Genomic DNA, 16,593 nt, shown 5'->3' on the forward strand with positions numbered 1-16,593 from the left:
AAACACTGCCAGATACATAAATTACATTCGTGTGAAATTTCATAAAAATCGCCCCCAACCATTTCAGAGTGCATAGAAAACGAATTCATACACAAAGTTCCTTATGTGTGTGTGTGTGTGTATATATATATATATATATATATATATATATATATATATATACACACACACATTATATAAGTATATACATATTTTGCTTATGATCAATATATTTTTCTATCAGTACTAAGCCTTACGCAGGTATTGAGCAGTGTTGAAGTAAATGCTGAAACAAAATGTATGCATAGTATAGTATTCGAAAATACACGTATTAAACATACAGAAGTAATATGCATCATATCAGCTGTATATAGTTATACTGAGGAGTCTTGACGAATACAAAGCATTAATATCTGTGGATATAAAAAATATTTATTAATAATAATTATATATATATATATATATATATATATATATAGTGGAACCTCTAGATACGAAAAATTTAGCTTATAAAACGTGATGTGAAAATGTTTTTGTGCCTGCACATGAAAAAATTTCCAGGATACGAAAGACTTTTATCCAGGCATCTAATTCTTAGAAAATCTTTTTAAGATCGGAGCTTTATTTGAATTAAAATTGTTTTAATTTTCTCGGAATATTTGTATTGATTTTTATCTTGATGATGACGCCTCTGTTCAGTCTTGAAAAACAAAGGATACCCCTTTAATACATGTAATTGTGAGGCAAGGGTTGTGCAATCCCTAACCACACCTCTCCCGAATCGGCACTGTTTGAGTCCAGTGGCAAGGAGAACTCCAGGACAACTGGAAACAATACAGAGATAAATGCCTGAAAGCTCCAAATGGTCACCCATTTTAGTACTGACGAGGCTCAATGTTGCTTAACTTTGGTGATGCAGTGGGAACCGGTGTGTCAACATGATTATGCCATAATAATTTTTATTTGGAAAACGTTTGTTGGACCTGAATTTATTTTTTCCACCCATTAAATTTAATGAGTGCTTTTTTCATAAAATTTAATGGGAGTTTTTTTCATAAAATTTAATGAGTGCTTTTTTTTCATAAAATTTAATGAGTGTTTGCTTTTCATAAAATTTAATGTGTGTGTTTTTCATAAAATTCAATGCGTGTTTTTTTTCATGAAATTTAATAAGTGTTTTCATGAAATTTAATGGGTGTTTTTTTTCATAGGTCTTGGAACAGATTAGATTATTTACATATATGAAAATTTCAAGATACAAAATTCAAACCATAACCGATTAATTTCGTATCTAGAGGTTTCACTGTATATATAATACATGGATTTGATAAACAAAAACAGCAGATGAAAATGATTTATAATTAATTTGTTTTTGTTATTCATTTCCTACAATATATGAAAACTGAAAAAAGAAAACTGAAAATTTTTTATTATGTAAAAGTTCCAGGATGAAAAAGTATAATTAGTAATTTCTTAATGTTACGTTGTTAAATGTGTAATAAAATAAAATAAATAACAAGGATATTAATTTGAATACAATCCTTGCTTAACGCAAACAAAAAAAAAATCTTTTATAATATAAATCTCACCTGTCTGTTTAAATGTATGTATGTTTGTATATCTGCCTGAGGCGACGGATTTTCATGAGATCGGTGTCATTTTGAAGCTCAACCATTCGGGCGATAAATATCGAAAAATTGGCTAAAAACATTAATTCCTTCACCATCATTTTTCTACAAGGAGGGGTCGCTTTTTTCGTCAATATTTTCGAAAGTCATCCCCTCCTTTCAGTTGACTAGCCTTAATTTAAACCTTTGCTACTTCTGGTTTGGTGATGGATGCAACAGCAAAGACGTAACTATTTTTTTTTTTTACGCATTCTTTTCCTCCTTTGCGGTACAGGTTTGAGTTTTATTTTTCTTCTCAACACACATCTCCAGGCACCCAGGCTAGTTTAACATAAATGACAAATAAAAAAAATATTTTTACTTAATAGCTAACGACGAAATCAGAAAACCTAGAGGCAGTGAAGAAGATGAGAGCAGTGAGAAAAGGAGGTCATAGTATGCTGAGAAGTTAAATTATTCCCATAAAGAAATTTCTCAAAATTTTTCACTTTAAATTTATATCTTTGGTCAGAGAAATATTTGTTGATGTGAGGTTTTAAAAAATGTTCTTTTGACTGGATTTACAACCCTAGAATCACACTGGAACTGAGGTTGAACTCCTCATGTCAACAAATTAACAACTGAAGAGTTGGTTGGTTGGTTGGTTGTTTTTGTTTTACGGCATATCAACCCTTTTCAGGTTATTTAATGTCGAATCCAAAGATTTTGAAGAAAATCTTTTTAATAGAATATATTTGTTGTTTTCAAGTCGGTTTCTATTAAACTCATAGTTGGGACCCTAACAGGTACTACCACTCCGGGTCAGAGTGGACCTGAGAGCAATGGCAATTAAAGGGTGGCTCCACACTCCCCAAAGCCCGCAAGCTGAGGCCTCACCACTGGATATAGTTTAAGGTCATATCCAGGACCAAACTGAAGAGTTAGCGCTAAAAACTTCTTTTATAGAAAGTGCCACCCGGTATTAGAGTATTCTAAACTTTCTTGATTTTTCTTGATTTTAGAAAGTTCTTAGATCTTCTGTATCTCTCTAAATCTTTTTATTTCTTTTGCCGCTATTGTAAATTTTTGTGAAAGCGTTTTTCAGAAATGACAGATTAGACCTTTCTCTATATTTAGGGAAGGAAAATTAAACCCTAATTATTATATATTGCTACCCTATGCCAGTAAGAAGAGATTATGTTAGCTAGTACGAATTTTGGTGTGGTTTACATAGTACATGTCAGGATATGAATTAATAGAAACTCATAACATCACATGACTCAAAGAGAGTGTGTGTGAAAGAGCATAGTCTGTTTAGGACCACAAAATATATGATGATAGTAATTTGCAGGAACCCTATGCCAGTAAGTAGAGATTATGTTAGCTAGTATGAATTTTGGCATGGGTTACATAGTACATGTCAGGATATAGAAACTCATAAAATCACATGACTCAAAGAGAGTGTGTGTGAAAGAATAGAGTCTGTTTGGGACCACAAAACGTGTGATGAGCTTGATATTTGCTGGGATCCTATGCCAGTAAGCAGAGATTATGTTAACTAGTGTGAATTTTTGACAAAAGTAAATATCAAGATAATCTGGCAGCAAATGAAAATAGACTTAGTGCAACTGGCATGATTTAAGATCAAGAGTTACCTCCTCAAACAAAATGCGCTAGAAATACAATATCATATAGAAATGTTCGGTGGTCAAAACAAAGTTTCAACACAGTTGGACTTGGGAAGCAAGAGAGGCAACATGTGTCTGAAAATGTAGAGAGAATCTAAGTGAATGTTGTTTCGAGACTCTGCCCACACGTCTAACATTTTAAGGTTAAGTAAGTAAATTAGAAATAATTTACATGGTCTCTCTCCACAAAGAGTAAGCTTTCTGGAAACCTCAGAAGGTCTCCATTGTTTTTCCATGCACAGGTAGATTTGTCTTAAGTAAACAAATAATTAGTTAACTAATGATGTTGGTATCTCCCCTCAAGCTGTCTTTCTCTAAATAAAACCTTTGAAAGATCAGCAAGTTTCAAGTATGTTTTCGTTTTAAGTTGAACAGAATATGAACAACCATGAGGGAATCAACAGCTATGCATGGAAAGGGCGTCAAAAGTTAGCTCCTTAAAAAAAAAAACGGGTTAGAAATGCAGGTGTCAAATGAAGAACAAAGTTTCTAGTTAGAAAGTTGGGAAGCAAAACAGACAAGATGTTCCTAACAATGTAGAGAAATCTAAGTGAATGTTGCCTCAAGACTCTGCTCATGTGTCACTCTCATTAAGACTAACAAAATTAAGTAAGCAAATAATTAGCTAACTAGTCATATTGGTATTTCCCCTCAATGAGCAAGTCATCTATATATATAAAAAACAAAACGGTCACGCACATTTATGTATGTCCAGCAAAGTTCTTGAGGGGGGGGGTACTATGTTTTAGAACATTTATATACTTCTTAGATTATAATAATAATATCTACGATTTGCAAAGGGACGTCATCTCTAGATTTATTTTAATTGACTTTTATAAAATTCACACTATTCCATTCTCTCACATGTTTGTTTGTTTTTGTATGAAACTGAATTGAAAGTAAAGGCAGTTTCCTGGCCTTTTGTGCTGGGACATCCAGAAAGCAATTAGCTTTGATCAATGTGGGGAAAACCCTTAATATCAGACAATTGCTATTCATTTGGACACTCCCTTTTTGTGGGGAGTTGGTTTTCCTAAAATGGTGAGGGAAACAAATAAAGGATATGGCGGAAAGCTGAACTGGCCTCCAGCCAACGTTCGTTTTTGCAAGTCAACTGTTTGATTGACATCACTAAATTTAAACACTTTTCACTTCCTATGGTGCTGATAGTGTTGCTGTAAAAGTTCACATTTTCTTTCACTTTCTTTTCCGCCTTCGGGTTCATCACCTGTTCGAAACTTTTTTTCTTTTACCCCTACAAACACACGGGCAACGCCGGGTACCCCCGCTAGTCTTTCTCTAAATAAAACCTTTGAAAGATTAACAAGTTTCCAGTGTGGTTTCATGCATGCATCGATTAGTTTTAAGTTAAACAGAATATGAGCAATTATGAGGAAATCACGATCCACACATGGAAAAGTAGAAATGTAGAGAAATCTAAGTGAATGTTGCCTCCAGACTCTGCCAGACTCATTAAAAAAACAAGTTAACAAGAAATAATTTATACAGTCTCTCCCTCAACACTCTGAATAAAACCCTGGAAAACCCCAGAAAATCTCCATTGTGTTTCCATGCACGCATAGATTTATCTTGAGTTAAACATTAAGTAAGAAAATTAAGTAAGAAATAATTTATGTGGTCTCTCCTCACAAAGAGCAAACTCTCTTAATAAAACCTTTGAAACTCTAACAACTCTGCATCGTCTTCCCATGCACGAGTTGATTCGTCTCAAGTTAAACAGACGACCACAACCATGAAGAGATCAACAACTATGCATGGAATGATTGGAGAATGAGACCAGTGACCACGCAAGTATGTAAAAAGACTTTTTGTTGTTTCTTAATTGCTCACAGGCGATAACGCACATGTACACCCTATGTAACTCGAGGTAAAAACATGTGGATCATAAACATATAAACAATTTTCAGTTTTCCTTTACACTGGATTATCAATTCCATAACTACCATCATAGACACACACACACACACGCACATACATGTATGTAGACTCTATGATACATACCTTGTAACTTGTTTTGCCCTTGCTTGAGAAGTTGGATGCTTTGTTGGGGAGTCATGTATAACAGAGGGCATGTTGCAGATTCGTTCCGGACTATCTTCATCCTCTGGAGATTTGCAAGACGACATATCCCGCACACTGAATAATAAAACGGACAAGATTAAAATAAAATACATAAACACCACTTTTACAATAATTGTCACACATAATCAAAAGAAAGACACCAATATCAAATAATCAGTACCTAATCACTACAATTATGTAAAGGCAATTTTGTGTGTGTGAGTTCGTTCCTTATAGACTCCAAAACGGCTAAACAGATTTTCTTTAAAATTTACAGAACTTTAGTGTATAAGTCTAGGAGTAATCTTAGTTAAGTTTTGTCTCAGAATACCCCTGATAATTACCGATAATCGAAATTGTTATTTTAATTTATCTATCATTGGTAAAGCCATTTTTTTCATGTCATCATTTAGCAACAATGTTAGAACAATAGGCCTTGAAAATTCTCCTGTGGGTAAGTTGATAGCATGTTTTTTTGCTTGTTTTTTGCATGACTTTTTTTTTTTTTTTTTACATGGGGGTCACCACTTATCAAGGCCTGGAGGCCACTCAGGGATAAGGGTTATTGCGTGTACAGTAATCAATGAGATAGTATCATAGTAATCGTTAGTATTGGAGATTTGATAGAGTATCTTACTTAAGGGGCGGTTTGTCAGGAGTTTGTTTATGCTGGACTTGAAGACATCCAAGTTGTAGTCAGGTGGGAAACAGGCAAGCGGAAGAGAGTTCCACAGTCGTGCACTTCTAAGAAAGAAGCTCTGCTCATGGAATCTACGTTTGGATTTAGGCACAGGTAAAGAGTGGGGAAAATTATTGACAGTAGTTTCAGCCAGACGGGTGTTTCTCGTGAAAGATTGGCAAGGGGGGACGAGAGATTGGAGCTCAGACGAGCATGTGATCTGTAGGTTCAAACCCCACACGTAAATTTCTTACTGTTTTTTTTTTCACTGGAAAGAAGTTTATATAAAATAATTTTATAAAAGAAATAGTAGGTTCTCTACAGTACAATGTAGTATAACATATTTTGGACTAAGTTACTGCATGGAGGCAGGTGAAGCTTCTTCCCGGGTGATTTCACGGATTTCGATGACCATAAAAATATAGAAGTACGAAATATTTGTTGATCATCATTCAATCCCGGACAATGTCGGATCTCCCTGCTAGTTAGGAAATATAATTAAGATATCAGGTCAGTGCAAAAATTTTTCCTAGAATTTTGTTTGTAGAAAGGGTATTTTGAACGATTATAATTTATTTTATGCATATTGTTATTAATTAACATGATGAATTTATTTTTCTTTCAGATTATTAAAGCATATTTTTCTGCAAAATTCTCACTCATGCTGACCCGAAAACAACCATTTTTAGCCAATAAAAAAGAAATCATCTTCCATCACGATAATACTCATCCTCACACAGCATTACCAACCAAAGATCTTGTCCCATCCTGCATATATCTCCTGGTCTAGTTCCATGAGATTATCACTTATTTTGAAAATTACAAATTGAGTTAGATTCATATTTCACATCAAAATCTTGAATTGAAAGCCATGTTTAATTTCAGAAGAGTTGACGATGGGTAGCTATTCTGTACCAGTCCGAGAGATGAAGAATTTTCGGTGGGTGACTGTTCTATAAATCTTGGACTTTATAATTTGGCAGGCAAACAACAAAAGAGCCTTCTCGTGTTGACATGAAAAAATCGTGCTGGAATGCTAAGATTCGATATTTTTATGGAGCAATTCTGGTTTCTAATTGGTTGTTAGCAAAACATAGCTCCATTCGATTGGTCAGTTCCTATCGCCAGTGTTTATAAGTAGAACCTTCCAACTTTTGGTGATCATACCCTTGTTTTATAAAAGCGAGGCATTTATAAACTCGTTGACAGATGGAACCAAGTTATAGGTAGCATAAGTCATTATTATTATGAATAAAGAATTTTAAAAACAGTTTTTCATTTTCAAGATCAAATTTTGAAACTTTTGCACCAACCTTTTTTTGTATACAGACAAAAAAAAAAATCAACAAAAGAATTATTAATACATATATATATTAATAGGATAACGTGTGTTATTTATTTTGTGTGTCACATTTAAATCCGAGTAACTCAAGTCCTATATCTATATCTATATATATATATATATATATATATATATATATATACTAGACAGCCCGTAATCCGTTGGGTCAGTATATGTTATAGCAAGCTATGGAATAGTGAGTATCTATATATTAATAGGATATCGTGTATATTATTTATTTTGTGTGTCACGCTTACATCCGAGTGACTGTCATTTAATTGTCATGGACTTCCATTTCTTGTAATAAATAATTTTACCAAGAATTTTTCATAAGTTTTAGTTTCGGTTATAGCTGATGGCACTCCAGTCATTTATTTTTTTATAAGTAATTTTACCAAAAATTCTTCACAAGTTTTGGTTTCGATTATAGCTAAAGGAACTCAAATTATATACATATATTGTTTTCATAAGTTTTGGTTTCGGTTCAAGCTGATTCACCCAAGTCATATGGATATATATGTTTTATTTTTGAAATCGCAACTTTATAACATACAAAAATCGATAGAGTATTAACTCTATAATAATATATACAAAATCTGCAAGAATTTAAATATCATATTTAAGCATACTTTACGACTGGGCTATGCCGGGTGTCCTTGCTAGCTTAGATAAATACTTCTGCAATTTTAACAAAAGAGCTACAATAATATCAGAGCGTCTCCATTTACGCTGAACATCTACAGGATGCTTCCATCAATATATTACATATGAATGAGTCCCCTGTGGAATTTCCACAGGTCCCGCTAGTTAATTATTAATATGAGAGCAATTGACAAAAAAATAACTGTACTTCTTCATCTCTGAACTCCTCTACCCATGGACACTCGGGAAAAAATACAACAAATCTTCAAAGATTCACTAGTGAAAAAATGGGGAAGTGTAGGCTTTGTAGGCCTTGAACATAGTAATACTTTTTTTTTTACAAAGGAATCACCACTTATCAAGGCCAAGAGGTCATTGGAGGATAAGGGTTAAAGAGTGTACAGTAGACAATAAAGTAATCGTTAGTAATGGAAATTCGGTAAATTTTTTAACTTATATGGTTATATGGCTCATCAAAAATTTGTTTACGTTAGACTTGAAGACAACCATATTGTAGTCAGCTGAAAAACGGAAGACAATTCCATAGGCGTGCAGTTCTAAGAAAGAAGCTTTGTTCATGGAATCTATATTTAGGTTTAGGCACAGATAAAGAGTGGGGGAAATTATTGACAGTGTCTTTTGCTAGACGGGTGTTTCTTGTGGAAGTTTGGCAAGGGGGGAACTATAGATTGGAGCTCAGTCGAGCACTTTCTATGAAAATAACAATAAAGCAGAGACAAACTCGCAACAGCTCTTCTGTGAGGTTGCAGGGAAGAAAAAAGGACATCCCCTATGAGGCTATGAAGTCTATTTTGAACTCTATCAAGGCAAGATAAGTCTTTCTAGCAGCTCCTGCCCAGATGTGGCAACAGTACTCCATCCTTGGACGTACTTGGCTCTTATATAGATATAGAATTGCATCAGCAGTGAGATATCTACTGGATCGATAGAAGGATCCCACCATTTTTCCAGCAGCCTTGGCAACGGATTTAATGTATGTGTTCCATTTAAGATCAGGAGTAAAGGTCAAGCCCATAAGCTTGTCAAAATATGAGGCCTCCCAAGACGAGAGCCATTCATTTCAATTGATGTCAGATGGGGATCAGAGTGTTGATGATGTAAAGATAAAATATAAAATCAACAAAAAGTCTATAAGCAAAAGTATGTCACAAAAGTGTGCATCATAACTCTGGAGCTATAACTGCCATGAACTGAAGTATTTACTTCCTTCTTAGTGCAGGAAGATGTGACACAAGGTCAGAAGTGGCGAAAGTCAAGCCAGCACTCCTAAAGGAGAAGCACTCTGGTCTATTAAAAATTGCATGAGTAACTTTGTCCGCGTTTCCCAGTTAAAGCATCTCAGGTATTAAGCAACAAACTTACTCTACCCAAAAATTCAGAGGTAAAGAATGAACCTCCTAAGATTACCAAGACTGAATGCCAATAAAAGGTAACTGAAATGACCCAGTTTCTGCTGGATTGATTGTCAAGGTTGGAACCTCAACTAACACGTGTCTTTGATCTCGATGCCAAATAAATGGTGCAGATTGCTGCCACAACGTTTTTGTATAGCTATATTTATTATCATGGACAAGTTTATTTATTCCTGATATAAGTAGATCAGCTTACTTCATAATAGCAAAGGAAGTCGGTCAAGTCACTAAATCTCAGCATTGTAACAAAAAAAAATAAATAAATAAATAAAATAAAATAAAATAAATAAAAAAATAAAAAACAAATTCTGTGTAGACATTAAAATCATTTCGAAAATATTATGATTTGAGGAATCATTTCGAGTTAAAACCTATTGAGAAATACACATTTTAAATAATGTAAACACTAGGAAAATAGTAACGAGTTATCCAAAACAGCTGTCTTATTTGAGCCACCTTGGATAACTTTATCTATGTTTACATATTTAAAGATAAGATACGCACAAAAACAAATAAGAAAAAAAAAGTAGCAAAATTAAATTTAAAAAAAAAATGCATTTTAGGTAAAAAACACTATCACGCACTTATGTCTCATGTTAAAATTACTTTAAATTCCAATAAACAACAAAATATGATCAACTAAAACATTTGCTAGAACAATTTTTTTTTTACAAAAAAAAACCCAAAATAACCCTAGATATTAGTGGTGCGCCATTTTCTATTTTAAAATCAAGGATTTGTCAAAATCATAACCGGCAGTTACTTCCCCTGGATTTTAAGAAGTCTTCATCAACAATTACGATAAAACTATAATTTGATAAATTTTACTTGTACAAGGTGGAACGATAAATTTGTCACCCTAAAGAAAACAACACTACAGCTTTATTTTAAAACTTTTATTAAAAAAAATCAATTCCGGTAACTTGATTATGTAGTAGAGCTGACATTTATTCAATGTAGTCATTTTCAACCTCAATCACCACTTCGATATGGGTCTAGAACTGAAAGAATGCCTTTTTCACAAGTGTTGGCTGAAGCTCAGCGAATATTCGGTGGATGGCGGCAATCAGGCTGGCTTTGGTGTTGATGGGAGGTTATGTTGGTGATGTTCTTGATGTATGACCAAATGAAGTAGCCCAGTGGGTTCAGGTTGGGGGAGTAGAGGAAGGTCAGTGAGAGAAGGGTACAAAGTCGCAACACTTCTTCTGAAGCCAAGCCTCGGTCTCTTTGGACTTGTGAGCCGGCACCAAGTCCTGCTGCCAGATCAAAGATCTGCAAATGGCCACCTGATTGCACCAGGTTGGTTGGTTGTTTTTGTTTTACGGCATATCAACACTTTTCGGGTTATTTAATGCCAAATCCAAAGATTTTGAAGAAAAAATTTTTTTAATAGAATATATTTGTTATTTTCACGTCAGTTTCTATTTAACCCATAGTTGGGACCCTAACAGGTACTACCACTCCGGGTCAGAGTGGACCTGGGAGCAATGGTAATTAAAGGGTGGCTCCACACTCCTCAAAGCCCACAAGTTGGGGCCTCACCACTGGATATAGTTTAAGGTCATATCTAGGACCCCCATTGAGGAACTTTTACCCTCTGCAGGGGGGCAGTCGACGTATTCTAATGCCCCACCGACAGGGCCGATAGCACCAGGAGACTACTACACTCTTCAGCACATCCAGGTACACTTTGGTGTTGACTTTGAAGATGTGAGGTGGCATGATGTGGCCCTCACTTGAAACCACACCAAATACCATAACCGTGGCTGGAAACTTTGTTTTCATCACTCTGTGCATGTTCCTGTTATTCGTGAAAATCCTGCGACGGATTTTGAGGGTCCTGGCAATGGTCCTGTTGTCATAACTTGGATTGGTAGAGAGCATGAGTTGTACAGCGGCGCATCTCCAATCCCACTCATTGAACATTGTGTCACTTTCAGATATGATAGAAGGCTCCTATCGCTCTTAAGATTTGTACACAAGTGACCAAGTAGTAAATGGTTTGCAATAAAAAAAAGAAAACTGGTTTTCATCAAACGGAAATGGAATCGTGCCATCTTTTCTAGAGAGAGAAAGAGAGATAGATAACTAAATGAATAAAGACACCCTCCCTCTACAAAAAAAAAATGTAAATATACATTTTTTTACTTAAATAAAATAAATGCAAAAACTTTTTCATTTATCATCCCATCAAAATATATTACTATCAATTAAATCAAGACAACATAGCATTTGAAAATACTCTATATAATATATATTGATATTTAATGTTATTCATTTGTAATTGCATTGTCCTATTTTTTCTATAAATATGCAATAATTTGGAAATGATTTGTTTCTTAATAAAAATGGGGGAATTAATTTAACTGACCTTGAGGCGCTAGAAGAAGGGGATTTATCACTGCGGTCACTCAGTGATACTGGATCATAAGACACTGGTTTATTGTCAGTCTTTGGATGGGAACGTTTAGCTTCTGAAAAGAGAGAAACAGAAATGTACAAAATTAACAGGCATCTGAATTATATTCAATGTTCACTTTACATGTTGGCAGATATTGGACGACTCTTAAAATTGAGTTCCAAACTAACTTATCTCTGGCTGGGTCTTTATTTATCCCTCTTTTTCTCAAGTCCATCGTTATCACTTCCTTTCAAAATTTAACTCTGGACAGATTTTTATTTATTCCTCATTTTTTCAAACCAATCCCTATCATTTATTCACATGTTTTCCTAGGCCATCAACCAACAGATCCTGTTATCTCAACTGTTCTACATCTATTAATCCAGGCATTTTCATCTGTTCCTTAATCATATTTGGTTTAATATCAATTTCATAATGGCCAAGAGACTCCATTCTGCCTGCCACTGGAATTCATGTTGTTAAAAGACAGACCCCAGAACAGGGTTGATATTACCAAACCAAATTCAACCAGAACCTAATTCAAAAACACTTTTATTAGAAAATGCATTTAGAAGTTTTTCCGGGCTTTTTATTTTTTATACACAAACTCAATATTGTAACTTTTATTCTAAATAATAATTTTTTTTATACAACAAAAGAACTATTATCAAAATATCATTAATTTTTCTTACTTAAAAATGACTTCTGCTCCCCAGTGGGACAACTCTGATGACCAACACTGGACTGTTGCTCTCATGATTGACAACGTCAGGTAAGTGATAATCTGACAAATTTGAACTATTTGACATCTGCGGTCTTCATCAAAGTGGTAACTTCTTTGTGAGCAAATACCAAGTGACTAGCTAGGACTCGGGAATGGTCTAGGTCGGGGACATCAAGGGGTAAGAATGTAAAAGTAGTACAAAACTGTTCTGTTTGGGGAATTTATTCAAATTATAGTTCATTTTTAATCTTTCAAATTATAGTTCATTTTTAATCTTTCAAATTATAGTTCATTTTTAATCTTTCAAATTATAGTTCATTTTTAATCTTTCAAATTATAGTTCATTTTTAATCTTTCAAATTATAGTTCATTTTTAATCTTTCAAATTATAGTTCATTTTTAATCTTTCAAATTATAGTTAATTTTTCATCTTTTAAATTATAGTTAATTTTTAATCTTTTAAATTATAGTTAATTTTTAATCTTTTAAATTATAGTAAATTTTTAATCTTTCAAATTATAGTAAATTTTTAATCTTTCAAATTATAGTTAATTTTTAATCTTTCAAATTATAGTTAATTTTTAATCTTTTAAATTATAGTTAATTTTTAATCTTTTAAATTATAACTAATTTTTAATCTTTTAAATTTTGCTTACCTTGTTGACGAACTGGGGCCGGTGGGGTAGCTGGTTTTTGCTCGGGTCTTCAGATGAAAAAAGAAATGCAAATATGAGAACATAGAGGGCAAAACTAATAAAAAAAAAAAAAAAAAAAAAAAAAAAAAATTAACATCTACAAAAACAAAAAACAAAAAAAAAAACAAAAAAAATCTGCACATTGTGTTTTTGAGATGAGGATTAATTGTTTGCATTATTTGGATTCTTCGAACTACTACTCTCATCTTGAGTGTTATTTTCATAATGTTTTGGATGATGTAACCTCCGACCTTCTTCAGGTGTATCTTGTTGAACTTAGGGATCTTTCAAACTTGAGAATCTGCATAATCAATAAGGGTAGCACTTTTAAAAAAAATTTTTTTTACCAGGGAATCACCACTTATCAAGACCCAAAGGCCCCATCGAGGATAAGGGTTAAAGAGTGTATATGTTCTCATTCCATTAGCTAGTTGGTCCGGAAGGACCAATGACGTAACAGATAAAGTACTAGGCAAATTTAGTTCTAAACGGCACTTTTCTGGAGGATGAAGGTTCAATCCTCAGTGTAGGTGATACTAAGAATACAAGTAAGAATTACTAAAGACTTCTACCATTACATAATCCAAATAATATGAAGAAAACCTTGTTATTTAAAAAAGAAATAGTTTAATTTTTTTTTTTACTACATTCTAAAACGTAAAAAGAAAAAAGACGAGCGAATTGTATCAATTGTTCAAGAATGAAGTTCGGAGAATGGTAGGATGTTGTTAAAAATTTATATATTTTGGATTATTTGGATTATTCGGACTACGGTTCTCATTTTGAATATTATTCTCACAAAGATCGATATAGTGTAACGGAAAAAGCATTAGGTTAAATTGAAATCCTCTGAGAGTTGAAGGTTCAATTCTCAGTGCAGGCAATACTAATGATAATGTAATTGAAAATTACTTAAGACTTCTACTTTTTCAGAACAAGCGCATGCTACCCGCATGTATTAAATAAAGGGTTGAAAATTCCATACAGATCCCTAGTTTGACAGAAAGATTCCTAAATTCGACAAGATACATCTGAAGAAGGTCAGAGGTTACATTGACCGAAATAAAAGCCAGGTACGGCCAATGATATAGTACTGTTGCCACATCTGGGCAGGAGCTGCTAGAAGCAGCTTATCCTGCCTTGACAGAGTTCAAAATAGACTTCGTAGATTAGTGGGGGATGCCCTTTTCTCTTCCCTGCAACCCCTTTCCCTACAGAAGAGATGTTGTGAGCCTGTTTATCGTTATTTTCATGGGAAGTGTTCATCTGAGCTGCAATCTATGGTCCCCCCCTCGCCAAAGTTTCACGAAAAACACTCGTCTAGCCAAAACCACTATCAATAATTTCTCACTCTTTATCTGTGCCTAAACATAAACGTAGATTCCATGAACAAAACTTCTTTCTTAGAACTGCACACCTGTGGAACTCTCTTCTGATTGGCTGCTTTCCAGCTAACTACAATCTGATTGTCTTCAAGTCCAACGTAAACAAGTTCTTGATGAACAGTCCCCCTAAGTAATCCAATTTACAAAATTTCCATTACTTACGATTACTACCCATTAACCCTTATCCTCGAGTGGCCTCTAGGCTTTGATAAGTGGTGAGTCCTATGTAAAAAAAAATAAAATGTGATAATTGGCAAGTGCTCGGCTGAGCTCTAATCTACGGTCTCCCCTCGCTAGACTTTCACAAGAAACACCCGTCTAGCAGAAAACACTATCACTAATTTCTCCCATACACATTTATTTTTTAATTTTCTTCATAATTGAGAACTCTGATAGAGTTATATCCCACTCCCATTCAGAGATCTGCTTATTTTCAGTTCTGAACAAACCAGTGTTGTATTATGAGCAAGCGTAAAAAATGTATATATAATTTTGCTTGTCCCGTTTTTTGTGTGTGCAAATGTATATTTGTTTACTTTTTTTTTTTTTCATTTTCTTTCTTTGAAGATTGTAATGCTGGGTATGGGGCAGCCAAACCAGCTGCCAACATTGTCCTGCTTTTATTGAAACCAATCGAGAGCTCTTTTTAGTATACTCGTTGTTCCCTTAAGTGCAGTTGTCTGGATCTCTTTTGCACTTGGTTCACCAGGAATATTAGTTAGGTAGGACATCAGGTTCTTCTTCATAAGCCCTGTGGCATCTATATTAAATGGTATGATTGATATCTCTCTGGGATTCCAGTTTCTTTTCATATCATGCATGAGACCTTGGTATTTGGTCTGTTTCTGTCTTTCAGATCTGTTCAGACCTCCATGATTAGGAACACTCACTTCAACCAAGGCTGCAACTCTCTCTGACTTATTCCATTAAACTATGTCAGGTTTCACAGCAGCATTTTCAATGTAGGTGGCTGTAGGGATTACATGGTCGTAATGTATGGTATATAAGTCATTTCCAACTGCTCTTCCAGGTTGATGTTCCCAGGACTCAACCTGAAAGAACAGTTAGAAATGACTTATATCCCATTTACTTGTCTGGAATATGCCATGTTTTCAATAACAGATAACAATTTTGAGTTATCAAACAATGCCGTTTATTTTGACAACTTGTAGCTTATGGCATGAGAGAGAGAGAAATGGGGTTGGTGTGTTGACAAAGGAATGCATACACATGCATTGATTGGCATTTATCACGTCTGTCCTCCTGACCCACAAAAGTCCTTTGTTCTGCTAGGATTGACATCACAGGTCAAGAAATAGAACACACATTATTTCTCGAAAACCTGGCATGGCCTGGCCCCATAAAACTCGGTACGGTCTGGCGTCATTATCCAACACCAGAAGTAGAAGTAAGCTACATATTTAAGTGTCTTTCTTAGAAACCCCCAACAACTTCAGCTAATATATATATATATATATATATATATATATATATATATTAGCTGTACCCGGCCACACGTTGCTGTGGCTCAGTTTGTTAAAATTGAACACATTCCTGAAGAAAAATTGCATTTTGTATTGTTTATTTACTTTTATTATTTTTTGCAATTTTTTTTTATCAATAAAAGTTTTTTTTTCCTCAAAAAAAAAAAAGATTCATTTTTTTTACCATAAATTGTTTGGGGAAAGGGTTTGTTTGTTTTTTTTTAGGAAAACTTGTATTTTTTTAAAAGAAATTTGGCAGTAAACGTTTTTTTTTTTAAAAAACGGAATTTTTATTATAAAAAGAACAGATGAATGCTTTATATGAACACTGTAAATAGTTAGGTGAAAGTAGAGAAAAGTTTGATCTTTTTTTTTTCAAGAGAATGTATAAATCATTTTTTTTGTCAACAGATGTTAAGAAAATAAACAGAAAAAAATACAAGATACACCTG

At 34.0% G+C, this 16,593-nt stretch overlaps 1 protein-coding gene across 4 annotated transcripts in view; it reads right to left on the reverse strand.

Moving 5' to 3' along the window:
- The window catches only part of LOC145268734 (uncharacterized), a 365,002-nt gene that overhangs the window by 104,184 nt on the left and 244,225 nt on the right, over positions 1–16,593 (reverse strand). For all 4 annotated transcript variants that reach the window (XM_080124311.1, XM_080124309.1, XM_080124310.1 and 1 more), the window contains 3 exons: positions 13,234–13,280; positions 11,824–11,926; positions 5,297–5,431 (listed from right to left, as the gene is read on the reverse strand). In XM_080124311.1, the coding sequence (XP_079980437.1) occupies positions 5,297–5,431; positions 11,824–11,926; positions 13,234–13,280 (285 nt within the window). The remainder of the gene's footprint in view (positions 1–5,296; positions 5,432–11,823; positions 11,927–13,233; positions 13,281–16,593) is intronic.

The sequence above is a fragment of the Euprymna scolopes genome, chromosome 44, assembly GCF_053919585.1.
Source record: "Euprymna scolopes isolate OS-2025 chromosome 44, ASM5391958v1, whole genome shotgun sequence".
NCBI lineage: Eukaryota > Metazoa > Mollusca > Cephalopoda > Sepiida > Sepiolidae > Euprymna > Euprymna scolopes.